The sequence below is a fragment of the Parus major genome, chromosome 2 (genome assembly GCF_001522545.3).
Source record: "Parus major isolate Abel chromosome 2, Parus_major1.1, whole genome shotgun sequence".
In the NCBI taxonomy this organism is placed as follows: domain Eukaryota; kingdom Metazoa; phylum Chordata; class Aves; order Passeriformes; family Paridae; genus Parus; species Parus major.
The window spans coordinates 126657896-126673118 of record NC_031769.1 but is presented as its reverse complement, the minus strand read 5'-3'; the positions used below and the strand labels follow the sequence as shown (position 1 = coordinate 126673118).

Sequence of the window (15223 nt, the reverse complement as noted above, 5' to 3'; positions counted from 1 at the left end):
AGTGCACAGGGATTGGGATTCCCTACTCTCTGTTGAAAAAGCCCCTGTAATTCCCACCTTTGTTAGCTGCCTGCAACTTTGTCATCTTTTAAAAGCATTTAAGTTTATGTGGGCTACTGTATGTAAACAGTACTCTATGGATGCATGTAATGGTGTAAGAAATTATTTGCAAAACCTGTTTTTTCAGGTTCAAATATTTCAAACATTTTCTTAACAAAAAACATTCAAACATTTTCTTAAAATTACTGCCTTTTGACCAAGTTAGTGAATAAAAGCTTGTAAGATACAAAAATGAATACACTTAGTCAAGATTAGTATTCAGAGAATGGCAGGTATACTCTTGTTGTATTCCAAGCTTAGACATCAAACAGATATTTGATTTCTAGCAGCATCTCCAAAACCATTCAAACCTGTCCATAATGTAACAAATCAAGTTATTTTTTTTTAAGCAATTGAATTCTGACACACTGGCAATAGTAATCACGGCAGTGAACTTAGTTTTATGTGTTTGGTTGGGGTATTTTTATTTTTCCTCTATTACTTTGAATAATAGTTTGTCAGTTTTTAAATTGTATTTGAAAGGAGCAATTTCAATTTCATCTGCTGAGGATCTGTATGCTAAATTTCAGGCCAAAGTGAATTTTCTTTTTGTATCATCGGATCTTAGGTCTTTGAAGTCCCTGTGGAAGGGATCCTGTTGATTTCAGGACTCCTAGGCCCAGGCCTAAAGGTTAAACCTTTCTTTTTTTTAAAAAAAAAAGAGAAGGGGAAAGAGCTGTCAGAATGTGATTGAAATATGTGGGTGAATTACAAGCTTCAGCTCCAGTGAGGTTGTTTGACAACATATATTTAGGGGCTTAACCTAAAGTTAAAGGTTCTGTTTTTCAAGCTCTTGCAGCTACAGTTGCCAACACAGGCTCAGATATAGGAAAGCATAGTGCTGAACTTACAGAAACACCCCTTTGCTTTTTTGGGGACAACTTATTTGATCACTGGTATGGCATAATTGACTTTTATCTGCACTCATCAGTACTCATTATTTTGCACAGAGCGGAAGTGACAAACCTGTACCATTGCCCTCTTTCTTTTGCTTTTTCATAAACACAGTGAGAAAGGACAAAGCATGTCACTCCCTCAGTTTCTCTCTCAAAGCCTCCCTTAAAAGTGTGGATGCTGTCATACACAGTTGACTCAAAACACTGTAAAACAAAATTAACATCTTTACTTGGCTTAAGATGAGACATTCGAGTCATAGGCATTGATCTGGTCTATGTGACATTCATGAGCTATGACCATGGCATCTGTTTTGTTTTGAGGAGAGAAAAGCTTCACTTGATTTCTTTTTCTGACCTATATTTAAAGAGAAAAGGTATTTTTCTCTAAGCCTTGTTTTCTACCAGCCAGCAATGCTCATGATGCTCTTTCTTTTTCCCTCTTCACCCCCTCCTCCTGCAGAATCTCATCGGGAATTCCTTCACAGGCCTGCGTCTGGATACGTGCCAGAGGAGATCTGGAAGAAAGCTGGTAAGAACTGTTTAAAAACACCAGCTTAGTCGTCTGGCAGCTGTGTGCAGTTGTTAATGCACTGATGTGAGGAATTGAGAGGTGGGGGAAGGGCTTACTAGTAACAAGAAGAAATTGTGTTTAATAATTTTAAACTGGAACTGACCAGGACATTAAATAATTTTATAATAGAAGTATCTGCTGCTATAGCTAGAGGAATATCTGTACATCCAATATGGACCCCTATTTTCAGGGCTTCAAGTTTCAGGCTGAAACTTGATATGTTAAAAGTTTGTCTGTTAGCAATTTAAAAAAGAAGTTAGTGTGGGTGGGTTTTTAAGCTTCAGGGTTCTTACCTAGTTAAGGTAAGAATTCTCAAAGGAGGGGTAAAAGCCCAAGTACACCTGTTAAAAAAAAGACTTCAACTATGCAAAGTAACCATTCTTAATTTAAAAAAGATTTTGTGCCTGTCAGCCCCCAGTGAAGCCTGTGCTCATAAACCTGCAGAGTGTGCAATGAAGTCAGCAAGTTCACATCTCTGCAGCTGCTCTGGCTGTTCGCAGGGCATTGACAGCATCTGCCTGTGCCTGGAAAGCACCCTGGGCAGACATTGTGGTTGTGCAAAGTTTCCTTAACACTGAAACTCTGCCTGAGCACAGGAGTTTCCTGGCGAGGATCCCACTCCGGTGCTGGAGCTAAACCTTTGCTCTTTTGACACTGACATCAGAGCTTCCTTGTTTTCAGAGGGGCCAGGAGGCAGCTCTTGAACTCCATTGAGATAGTTGAGAAGCTATTTATACACCCAAACACACCCCCCTGCTTTTGAACACCTGTGTAACCATGAAGCCTGCAGCAGCTGTCTGAGCAGCAGTTAATGATTAAATGGCAAATATGCAGCAGTGTTGATGTTTTCTGATCAAATCTCCTCTAAATGCTCACTGCTTTCCAGTGTATTTTAAACTAGATACACAGCATATGTGTAAAAATGTTATGCTTTTAAAAACCTTGTTGCATCAGACTAGAAGTTGTGTTTTGGGTGTAATGTGGGTTTATCGTGTAAAGTCTACACTTGTCAATATGTTAATATTTTTAGAGCTATTGCATTTACTGTGAAAAATAGTAAAACAGTGTATGTGTTTTTGGTTTAATACAAGGAAAGTGTAGCCTTTGTAACTCAGTGCCCAAGAATATTTTCATATTGCCATATTTATGTTAACATTTTAAATGAAAAATACAAAAAAATATGCAATCCCAGAAAATCTTACTAAGAGGAGCATTATTCTGTTGAATTTCAAAAACTTCAGTCCTATTGCAAAATCTGTGGTTTGATGTCATTTGGCATCAGGTTATTTATGACTCACGGATTCAATACAATAAAAGAAAAAAGTTTCTTCATAATTAACACAAATTAGTTGAAGCTTTTGGCTTGAGTTTTGAAATTGGATGTGCATTCACACTGCATGTATTCACAAATATACAGGACAATGTAACACAAATGTACAGGACCTGTGATGTCATTTTGTGAACATCTATGTCATCTAAGTCTTTCCTTTGGTCCCATTTCCAGTCTCATTTTCAGGCTGATGTGGGTTTAAATCAAGTGATCATGCCTTCAAGTTGCAGAATAAAAGAAGTATGACTCTGCAGGATGCGTACCTGTATCTAAGTCTAGTCAAACATCAGAAAGCATGCTGCTTTCATAAATCATGGTCCTGCATTTTTAGGAGGGTGGTCTGAAACTGGAGGTATCCAGAGTTTCATGATGAAGGCAGTAATAATAGATAAAGGTGCAATTCAACTCTGTGAGGCGTCTGATGCCATTTGATATGCTCCACAGTTTCCAGGTTGGTCAAAAACTCCCAGTCAAGAAGACTACAAATCCCTCACAGGTTATTTCTTTCGGTTCAGTGTGGATCTCTTCATGTGTCAAATGTCTGTAAGGACCAATGTGCAGAGAGCTGGATCAAGTATGGAGTTCTGTTTGGAATACTGAATCCATTACACTGAAGGAATGTGGCATAAAAACAGTTAATAAGCAAACTCAAAAGCATGTGGAGAAGGGATTCACTTTAAACTTCTGGAAATTGGTAGACTCCAGTGTAATTCTTGAAATATACCACATTAGGCATGTGCTTTTGTGGTTGCTGGAGCAAGGACATTGTGCAGTACCTCATGAGTTAAAGCCATGTAAGCCCACTTTAGTTTCTTACACCAGTAAGCAGTCATCAGTGCCCTGATTTACCTCACTGAATTATGGATATGGGGATGAAGAGTCCAAGACAAGTTCTTGGTATTCCTCAGTAGTCAAGAGGGTGGGAGACAGGTAATGGGGATCAGTCAGATCCCAGGATGACTTGCTGGCTGGGAGTACATGCTACCCTTCATTAAGTACAGAGAGGGTCACAGGCCCGTTGTGGGCTGCTGCAATAGCTTCTGTCATGAGAAACTGTCTTCCAGCCATCCCTGTCTCTTAGCCAGGCCCAATGTCCATGTCAGTCCAGCTGAAGGTTCTGGTGTTACAGAAGAGGAATGAAGTAACCATCCTTTGTCTTACAAAGACAATAAGGGTCCTGCACATTGTACAGAGTAGTCCTGAGACAGATGATGCATTTTAGGATATGATGCTGAGATAACCCTTTGTCACCAACTGCCAATGGCCATCCTTGCCAGGATCAGCCTGAGAGTAAGATGAACCAAAATGTTGTGGTGGCACAGGACTGCACATCTGCCCACCACCTTTCTTTTGTCATGATGTGGACAAATGTGCTGATGATGTGAGGGAGGTGACCAGGAGCTGGCTGGTGAATCATCATTTTGGGTGAAAGATAAGTACCTCTCTTAAGTCTGCTCCGAGGACCAAGGACCACACTGAGTAATGCCTTTTCCATACAAGTTGTTTGCTTCCTGGAGCTTTCCTCATGTGTTAATGCTGCTCAAAAGGAAGGAAGATTTCAGTTGCATTCCTAAAATGACAGTGAATTTGTGCCAAGAATGCTTAGCATTGGTGGGAAGGTACGTGCATCTTAGATACTTGGTTTTAAAAACTTCCAGATTTCTTCTTTCTGATACTGGAATCTAATCACTCTTCCTTTCTCTGGAAATGAAGGGAAAGGAAGGTAGCTGGTATCATTCTTGGTCTTCATAGCTCATCATTGTCAAGGCAAATAAAATTCTGCTTCACTATTACCCGTATCACAGACATATCTTAACCTATGAAAATTGCATTGTGTGTCTATGAAATATCAGTAGTATTTAGTTTAAGAAGCTGTGAAGAAAATCAGTGATATGAATTTTCGTCTGGTTATTTAGGTGTTCATGAGTTTGTAATATATTGAAATAATGATGGTGCATTGTGACCCAATATATTATAACTTAATTATTTTCACACGTAGTATAGCTCAACACAAGCTCTGTCATCAAAGTTGATGGAAATATTAAAATTCAATCCATAGTTTAAACCAGTCAAAAAGTATCAGTCAGTCATATGGCCTCATAAGTACTTTCATGCATCTTCATGCTCTTAGAAGCATTGCAAAAAACTTAAGCAATATAGAAGATACAATTTTCCACTTCTATATTTGGTCTGAAAAGAAGTAGATTATCTGGGATGAAAAACTACAATTAGAAGGCCATGTAAAAAGCAAGCTGGAGTATTTTTGCTTATATTTAATATAAGAAATTGGCATCTCTAACCACTGTAAATACCTGACTGTAAAGCTAAATTTATATAATGTAACAAAAGTGCATCATGTCATGCAAAGATCATTTCTACTTGTAGCAAATACCAGCAAGAATACAGATCTTCTTAAAGAAATCCACTTTGTCAGTAACTGCAGTTCATAGACACGAAACGCCTGTATTTGAGTTGCCTCATTTTTCTGAAAATGGTAATAAAATTGCGTCTGTATGTTTGCCTGTGTATATTTCTTTTCTCATGATCAGTGAATGGTTACAGTTGGTAATAAATATTCAAGCACCTTGCAAATGTCCTACCAATTCCCTTTGCTGATCTGTGTGTGCCTGTGGGACTAGAATAGGAATGCATAATTTAAATATAAATTGCCTGTTTTGCATATACAATTAGACTAGCTGTAGCTTTGATCGTAAGCAAAAATTATTGTCCTGTATTGCCACTTAGATAGAATTTTAATTCACCTTGAATATTCAAAGTAAATTAAGCCTTGGCTGCATGGTTGAAGGGTACGATTTTTTCCTCTCCTGAGGCTTTCCCCTAAACAACATTTATGGTAGGGTAATATAAGGGCATATTTTCAGCCCCATAAAAATAAAGGCATAAGTTTTATCTCTAAATCCCTCCCCACCCCCTTGAAAACTTCAATTGAAACATCTCTTGCAGATATGCACACATGTAACATGCACACATACTCCTTAAGAGAGCTCATCTTTCATTTTAGTTCCGTTTTAGTCAGTACATGGCTTAATGTTAAGTCTTTATTGTAATTTGCGTAATAACTGAAAATGGAGACTTCATGTAGACACTATTTTTTAAATAACATGTGCAGAGCTATCAGATCTAGCTCAGGAGAGTGATTGAGCATCTGTATGTGAGAGTTATGTCTACATGTGCATGCACACAAATACATGGGCTAAATGCATGGACTAAAACTCAAACACATAGCGCCGTTCTAATACTTAAATTTTAATCTACAGTAAAACATTTTTAATAAAAATCTGTGGCTTTAATTAAACAGAACATTTAATTAAGGTGGGTTTTAAGTGCATGAAACAATTAAGTGCAAACACTTGAATGAAACATGTCATAATTAGTTTTAATAGAGTGTTAATTGGTACTAGGTTTGCCAAGTTAATAATTACCGCTTATTAAATTTTCAATTAATCATTGTCATTTTGCTTTGAATAAAGATGAAAATTAGATAAACTAATTCAGGGGGAGGATGGTTTCCTTGTTAATTAGAGCAGTTAATTAAAAAAAAAAGAAATTACTTGTTTTAGTTGTCAATTAAAAGACTGTTCATTAGTAAAATCTTTGCACTCTTCCTGTAACAAAAGCCAAATAACTACTTGGAGACATGTTTTCTGGAATAAAAGATATGACACTAGTATATACCAAAGAAAAGACCGATACTACCATAGTTGTTTTACAAGAAGCATGAAGGTTTGAGTTTAATGATGCAGGGTTCTCCTGCTCATTGTTAATTGTGCTCCAAAGTCTTGCTGGGCAGGGTGTGCTCAAGAGCTCAGAAGAGCCAAGAAGTGAAATCTTCAAGTATAAACATGGATTTGAAAGACAGATCAAGAGGTCAAATGATTGTTCATAAACAAATTTTAATGTTTTCTCATAAAATGGTATGTCCAAGGAAAGAGACAGTGAATGAGAATTTTTAAGTAAACTCTTGGGGTTTTTTTTAGCTTCATGTATTTATTTGTTAACATATGAGAAAAAAATTGTTAAAGAACATAAATCCTGTTTTAATTTCCCCAAGCTTAAAAATACATTTTTAAAAGTCTGTAATATATCTTAAATAATAATTATTGTCGAGTATATGCACATATCTGCTGTGCTGCAAAACAAATTTTTTTAGTGTTCAGAAAGATTGCAAATATAATGGACCAGAGATCTGAAATGATTGTACCTAAAGAAGTACCGACTGCGAATCAAAACAGCAATAATCAGAACTAGTGGCAGAGACTTTGATGATGGGGAAGAAGCACCCAGTGCCTCTTGAGGATTCTAGAGGAACCAGGTTCCTCTGTGTCCTACTCAGAATGAAGACTGTCACTATAATTGAGAGTAATCGCGACGTAACAGTAAGAGTAGCGATGCATTTCCCACGTCGGTCCCAGGAAGCCGTGTGCCGATGTGCTGTGCTGACGCGGATGTTTCCTGTTTGCAGAGGAAGCTGTCAATGAAGTGAAGCGCCAGGCCATGGCCGAGCTGCAGAAGGCGGTGTCGGAGGCCGAGCGGAAGGCTCACGACATGATCACTTCGGAGAGGGCCAAGATGGAGCGCACTGTTGCCGAAGCCAAGCGCCAGGCGGCAGAGGACGCCCTGGCTGTCATCAATCAGCAGGAGGATTCAAGTGAGGTAAGGGCCTTGCTGGGCAAGCATCCCCTGTGACTGCAGACCATAGGTGTGTCTGAGCTGGCTTTTATCTGTGTGACACAGGGCATCAGTGTCCACCATTAACTCTTCACATAGCTGTTTTGGATGAGTATTTCAGGCATACACCGAGTTCCAAATTCTCTTGGCTATGTTATAATCTGAGCCCAAAATATCTAGTGAACTGAAGGTCTTTTCTTGCGTTTTAACTGATGGCCAGGGTTACATATTATGTTCTAATTTGACTTTTCAGTAGCTTCATTTTAAAGCACTTCAGACTCCCATACTGAATAGATAAAAAGATGCTCAGTGGAAAACATTTGTCACTGAAATCTAATTTAAAGAAATTATTCATGAAAGAGTTTGTAGAGAAAGGTGGGTAAAAACTTGTCTGGGGACAGTGTTGGATGTAGAAGTGATTAGCAAAAGATGATGGTTCCTGTAGGACAGAATGTGAATGTAAATTTGCAAGCATTTCCTTATTTTGAATGTATTGCTTTGGCTGCAGGGTATATTTCAGAGTTGAGGAGTGGGCAAAGAGTATTTGGTAGAAAAAGAAATAGACTGAGAGATCAAAGAGTAAAACAAGAATAAGTATGTTAAACCTTGATGTACTTTCAGACCTGAGAGTGGAAACCTTGAATTGTTATGATACAGGACACCTGACACCATGGCTACATGGAAGCTGGGAGTGAAAGAGCAGTGTGTGTTTGACCAGTGCTGCATCAGTCTAGATAGCAATTAAATTTTATGCTTCTTATTAAAAAGAAAAAGAGTCCTAAGTTAAAACTGCCCTTAAAAATGGACATGACAAATTTTGTCCATTAGAAGTTATTTGTATATAATCTCCATTTCTCAAGACCACTGAAATGAAAGAGCACTACCTTCATGAATTATTTATTGTTTGTATACTAAGATCTTGACTGTAGTAAACCCACTTTTTAAAATAACTTCTAAACAGCGGGGAGTGGGGGAAAAGAGTAGGTGACAATCCCTGTTATCTGGGGACAGACATTTGTGTATGCTCAAGTATAAACACTTTGCAAGGGCTGGATGGGCAGTGTTGTAGAAAGATCCCTTAAGTTGAAAGATGCAGATGAGCTATCTGCAGCCTGCTGAGAACACTGGCAGAAATCACCAGCACATAAGTCAGTGGCATGCTGCAGTATGCATCTGTAATTTGAGGGAGCGTAAGTTTTTAATTCATACCAGGCTTCTCTGGAGATGAAAGACCATTGTGGGATCACTGAATGCCCAGAGTTTCTCCTTAATGTGTAGCAGATGAATAACAAGGAGACAAAAGGAATTGATTTTCAGCATCTGAAAGTTTCTCAGGAAGAAAGGGACTAGGGGAAGTATATGTACCCTTTAAGAACTAACTGTTCCATTGTAGATTAAATGAGACATAAATTCAATTTATTGGACTTTTGTATCTAAGATACTCAAGGACATTTTCCTGCACTGTTCATAGAAAGGGCATCTTTCTGATATAACATCATTAAAGAGCTGTCATTTTGTGTGTGTATATGTACAAGAGACTCCTGTTGTTAAAAACAAAATTCCAAAGGTAAGTACCTTTGGAGGAAACAGCACATTCAATCTATTTAGTGAACTGATATAGTGTGAACAGGACAGAGGAAGTATTTCTGTTCCAGTACATACAGCCACAAGCAAATGTGTATCCAAAGGAATGTGTAGAGAGTTTGTGTGCTGTGATTAACTTCTTAGCAGTTAAAGCTCTGGAAAATTCCACGTAACATCTTTCCTTCTTCTGCAGTAGAACTGAGTATAAGGTTTTTCACTTCTTAGGAACAGGATGTTGGGGAAACAGTTTTTTAATTGTGTTCTAATGAAATGTGGCTGATAAGGTTATAGGTGTTCTCAGGGCTGTGTCCCCTCAGGGAGGTTACTTGACCTAGAAATGAGGTCTAGTGTCCTGATCCTGCAACTTTCTCCCCTGTGGTCATCAAGGTGGCTGTTGTGAGGCACAAGTTTTAGTAAGCCATCAGAGAGAAATCAAGTTTGACTGTCTGTGTTTACAGGTGATTGATAAACTACGAAGGGAGATGATGGCAATATTTGTTTGAGTTAGATGTATCTATTTATAAGTAGTTTCACTTCAGCTTCTAATTATGACAAACTCCAATCACTTAGGCAATGTTTCTCACAGTTACCTGTTAACACAGGCTGGTTTGGTATCCTTTTCGGGTGACTTCTGTAAGAATGGACTGGACTTTTCCTTCATCTTTGGGGGCAGGAGATCAGTTTGCCAGTGCTGGAAAAGTGTTTCTTCAGAGCTGAGACTCTGTTTTTCAGATTTGAGGAATAAAACTCCACACTTGTTTTGGTATTAATTATCTCTTGGATCTCTCTGTGGGCATTTCTCCTCATTTGTCTAGGTCGTCAGTCTACATAAACTTCTCTCTGTTTACAGCTTTCAACAGAACATTTACAGCAATACAGATTCCTGTGCACTTAAGGCATTGGAGTAAAATTTCTAGAGCTAGAATATTTCCAGTTTCAAATCTGAGACTGTTACAGTGCAGCCTCTGAGTCTTGCAGGTCCAGGGGGAATGCCAAGCATCTCTCCTCATTCCTTATCTTTGCTGGGATGTTGTGCCAAGGTGTGCAAGAAAGCTCACTATAGGCTGCTGTATAACCTCCATGCAGTTCCTGACAGACAATATTTCTCTCATGGGTGTCATTATTTTTTTGGGCTGTTGAAACTATGAATGGAGATGAGAATTTGATGCCAGATTTGTAATGTATAAGATACAATTTTTGACTCATATGGCCACTCCCTGTCTATTGGCAAGGTTTCTCCCTTCGTTTTTCAGTAAAATGCAGCCTGATCCTAGCTGAGGCTTCTTGAAGCTATTCTGGTGTGAGAATTTTGTGGCATGATTTTTATTGCAGTCTGCTCCAGTTCTCAAAGTGATAACTAGTACTAAGACTCAGGTTTTTAGTGATTATTATAATGCAGCCTCCTAATCCAAGACCTTTCAGAGATCTCACAAAGAAAAGTAGATTGGATTTTTGATGGGGTTTTTGTTGGTGTTGCTGATTTCTGTGTTGGGTTTTGGTATTTTTTCTGGTTTTGTTTGGGTTTTTTGGTATTTATTTGGTTGTTTTGCTTTGTTTTTAACCCAGAAAAAGTAGGAACCCTGAGTGCAAGATTGTCTTCAAGAAAAAAGTGAAGTTGGGCATATTAAGATGACCAGATTAAAATTCCAAAATTAAGGGAGCACAAGACATGAAGAAGACTAATAGGGGAGGTGTAATATTCATAAGCATCTTGACTTTTGAGAAATGGTGTCCAAGATTCTGAGAATGACCACGTTACATAGCATAGGTAGAATTTCTGACTCTGACTTGATCCTTTGCTGAGCCATTGTTCTTTACTTATCTGAGAGTTGTTCAGTGTGGTTTTGCTAGTACTCCCACTGCTTCAGTGTCTGTGCATTTACTTTCTAAAGATTTTCATAGTTTTTTTACATAAGACCTTGCAACTGACCAGCTAATAGTCGTGCTTTTCTGTTATTGAAATTGGTTGAGGACCAGCTAACCGAGCAGACTGCTGCTGGAAAACAAAAGGACCAGGAGAAGGCCTACCTGTCAGCATGGCTGTTCTGAGCCACAAATTATTTCTTTACCAGTTCTTTACAGTTGCTTGACAAAAGATGACCCATTCATCAGTAGTTGGCTTGGCTAAGTACGAAAACATGTGTGAGCAGTGTACTCTGTAATGACTGCTGTGCTTGCTTTGGCTGCAATGTGCTGCTTTGCAAATCAATTTTAATAGCGAGGGTGAACAGTTTAGCAAAGAGACTGACTGCCCAGATTGTAAAGGAGGGAAGGGGGGTGGGGTGGGATCATCAAAACATCTGTCTTTCTGGTTTGGTATAAAATGCCACTGAAAAATCTGACACTCAGTGTTCTGATTCAGTTTTGAGTAGGTTGAGGGCTGGGGACAGGGAAGGAACACAAGTGTTTCAGTTCTCTCTACTTAAAGCAGATGCTGACATCTGCTCTGATAAAACAAGAATGTAACTGCTCCAACACTGCTTTTAGGAGATGTGTAATGTTAGGGCTTGTTTATATTGAAGCAGTTCATGTTGTATGTGAATATCACACCTGACATTTTTGAAGACAGCTGGTTTCAATCTCTGCTGACCGGTCCATTGAGACCAGGACTGTGCCAGCAAACCTGACTCTGAGCATCAGATGGTGTGATTCAGGCAAGCCTGGTTTTCAGGCTGGTATTAAGTTTAATACCTATGTCAGCTAATGTTTAATTTTTTTGGCAGAGCATCTCTTGGAAAGTAGCACATCATCCCCTGCAGTACAGAGGCACCAGAGCCATGTGCTCTGCACAGGATCAGTCCAGATGTGATGTGAGCATTGGCACTGCCCCAGACTGCTAAGCTAAGCCTGGCTCACCAGCTTGCACGTCTCTTCTGTGGGCTGCTCTGCACTTCTGTTTGCAGGATTCAGCTACTCTCACTGACTTGTATGAAAGTTCACTATTTCACTCAATAAACAGTGGCTTAGGCAAGCATGGAGTGTTCAGTGATAGCTGTAACTTGACTAGAAACATCTAGAAGTTTTCCATTTTGACACAGTGTGGGAATTTCCTAAGTACCAATACATTTTCCTTTCTAATAAGTCTTGGATAAAATTCTCATAAACAACTGTGCTGGATTTTTACACTGCTATTCAGCAGCTCATACAGTTCTCATTTATGCCCCTGTGGTTTCACTGATTTCTAGATGTTCCTTTTCTTGTGGTTAGCGGTGGTAGAATTTTGAATCTCATGGGCACTGCCGAACTGGGAAAAATCTCAGTTCTTTGTACCAGCCATGCTTCCTTTCATGGTGAACTGGTGAAATCCAGAATTTCTCAAAGATGACAGAATGAGGTTTTTTTTAAATTTATTTAAGCAAGCTCTATACTAAGTCTCAGTTGGAGTGTCAGAGGAAAGCAAATACTCAATTCTAGTTAAATATTTCAGAGATGAAAGCAACAGGATGGGCAGAATTACTGACAAGTATATGTTTTGGTACTGGAGACCACAGAAATGGAGATGTTTTGTTTTTAAGAACTTTCATGAGAGCAAACAGGAGTGTTTGAAGATAGAAGCTTAAGTGCATGAGAATTGAGAGTTTGACCTAAGATAAGGCTCTGACCTAAGACTGAGGTTCCTTGTCAGTTGAAAGAGGAGGATGAAATATGATCAGTGGCATAAATTCGGAGTGAGATTCCCATCTGGTGTAATTTAGCTCAATTTCATTGAATTAATTCATTTTCAAGGTAGTGAAGTTAAATTGAATTATGTTGTCTGAGAATCTAGCTTTTTGTGTAACCTCACTGTTTCACAGGCAAACCAACACAGTTAAGCTGCAATCCAGTCCTCATAGTTTTAGCTACATCTGGAACTTTATAAAGCATGAGCTGGAAGTGCAGTGTAGTAGGTCACTACCTAAAGACAGAATATATAGACCAACAGAGGCTTTGAGAGATTGGCTTCTCCCTTTTTCAATCCATGATCAACTCTAGCTGTACCATTCCCCCTGTTTGTCCTGTGCTTTAATGATGGGGATTCTCCAACATCTCTAGGCAATTTGCTCCTATTCTTAACAGAATTTTGATCCTGTTACTTCTGCTTATCCATGTAGAGATGGATGTCAACATTCACTACAGTGATGTTTGGGTGCTACTGCCCCTTTTTGGCTACCATCTCGTATTTAACAGTCTGAGTTCATTCAGACTCTTATCATGGCTTGTGTTTGTCTGACTTCTGATTAATCTGGCTGCCTTTCTTTGGGTTCTTTCAAAGTCTTGTTTGTCTTCCTTGATTTTCTGTATTTGAAGTGCATCTCAACCTCGATGAGGCTCCCAGCTGCATCTTGCCAGTGACAGGAGATAGTCTTAAATCAAGCGTAAGGCAGTCTGTAGTTGTGGTCATATGCCCTTGTATGAAGATTGTCATCTCGTCATCAACATGACACTGTGGCCATCTGTTGTCCAAGATGCTGTGTACACACCTCAGCAAGGGTGCTCCATTTTGCTGGTACCTGCTAGAGCATCCCAGGAAGGAAGGTACCCTGAGTATGTTCAATCCCATTGTGAGGTCAAGCTTTGTCTGTGATAGCTGGATCTGCTGGAAGTACATGAGCAGCAGGGGCATATGAAGCACAGCCCAGGCTATTAGCTGGTGTCTCGAGTCTGGCTTTTCTTTGGTAAAATTTGGGGCTATCAGCCAGCACTGGGAACAGAAAGCATTTGTTTTGAAAGCTTGTGGTGCCCAAGCCCGATCTTTGCTGCTCTTTTTCACTACTTGCACATGGGAAGGAGCAATGAATGGTCACAATGGTGAGGACTGTGTGGGACAAGGAGTTCTGCACGTCAAATCCAGCTGTTGTCTCAGTACAAGCTCCCTGTGATGTGTGTGCTTGTTTATGTTAATTTGCACTGTAGTAATTTTTAAATGCAGTAAGTTGCTGCATAAATGTGAGCAGTAAAATTTATTTTGAAATTCTTGTATTTTATGTGGTTTTATTCCCACAATTACACTAAAGCTGTAATGACCTGTTAAATTAGAAATAATATGTCCAATGAACAAAATCACATACCGAGCAGTGTAGGACACATTAAGTAATCATGTAAGGAGCCAGCTTAGTACTTCACCACTTCATTAAAATCTTGCACCTATGTATCACTTTTCATGTTCTGCACAGTCTGATAGTTAACTGATGTTTCTTTTAATAAGAAAGTTGAACCAATACTGCTAGAATTCAACTACTATTTCCTGACATCAATACAGATCATATGGTAAAATACTGAAATAATCTGTGGTGGCTCTGGTCACATCTGGAGTCAGATCTCTATCTGCTCCTCAAAAAGGGAAGGAAAGTGAAGATTCTTCAGATGCTGGCCTATATTAACTGAACAGATACCTGAATGAGCTTGACATCCTCATGGTAATTCCCATGCAGTTAAACCATGAACTTCAATGCTGCAAACAGATCTGCACAGGGGAGGAATTCCTGCACCTGGGCATTTGCTGGCTGTCTTCTGCATCATTCCACATGGGGGGAAGGTGTCTTTTCTGAAAAGTCAGCATGGGGATTTGCTTTCAGATGAGGAAATGAAGGGAAATATGGGCCAAACCCGAGGCTGGCATTTTGGTTGGAAGCAAATAGCTAGGAGATCAGCAGGCATGGCAATATGTGGAAACTGTGCAAGTACAACTGGAACAGAATTACACCATGTGTACTGATCACAGTACAAGCAAGCATGCAGCTGTCAAAATGAAACTTTCATTAGTATGAAAGAAATACAGAAATATTGTAATATAGAAATAGAATATGTACTAAAGAATAAAAAATGAAATATAGATACATATAAAATGCAAAATATAAATATATTAGTAGAATATATAATAAAGTATAATAAATATATATTGCAATAAGGAAATGTTAGTATAGCAAAAGAAAGAGAATCCAGGTACACTTAGTTATCTTTATGGTTAGAAGGATGAAATGCCAATTCAAAATGCTAATACAAAAATGTCATATCATTTTGGTGTATGCATAAATATGTCTCTGTGGATACATGTTCATGTACAGTGGCCTAAAT

The 15223-nt window shown here is 38.9% G+C and overlaps 1 protein-coding gene across 7 annotated transcripts in view; it reads left to right on the top strand.

The window, feature by feature from the left end:
- The window catches only part of RUNX1T1 (RUNX1 partner transcriptional co-repressor 1), a 115500-nt gene that overhangs the window by 94803 nt on the left and 5474 nt on the right, over positions 1 to 15223 (top strand). For all 7 annotated transcript variants that reach the window (XM_015618777.3, XM_015618780.3, XM_015618779.3 and 4 more), the window contains 2 exons: positions 1456 to 1524; positions 7380 to 7570. In XM_015618777.3, coding sequence (XP_015474263.1) covers positions 1456 to 1524; positions 7380 to 7570 — 260 coding nt within the window. The remainder of the gene's footprint in view (positions 1 to 1455; positions 1525 to 7379; positions 7571 to 15223) is intronic.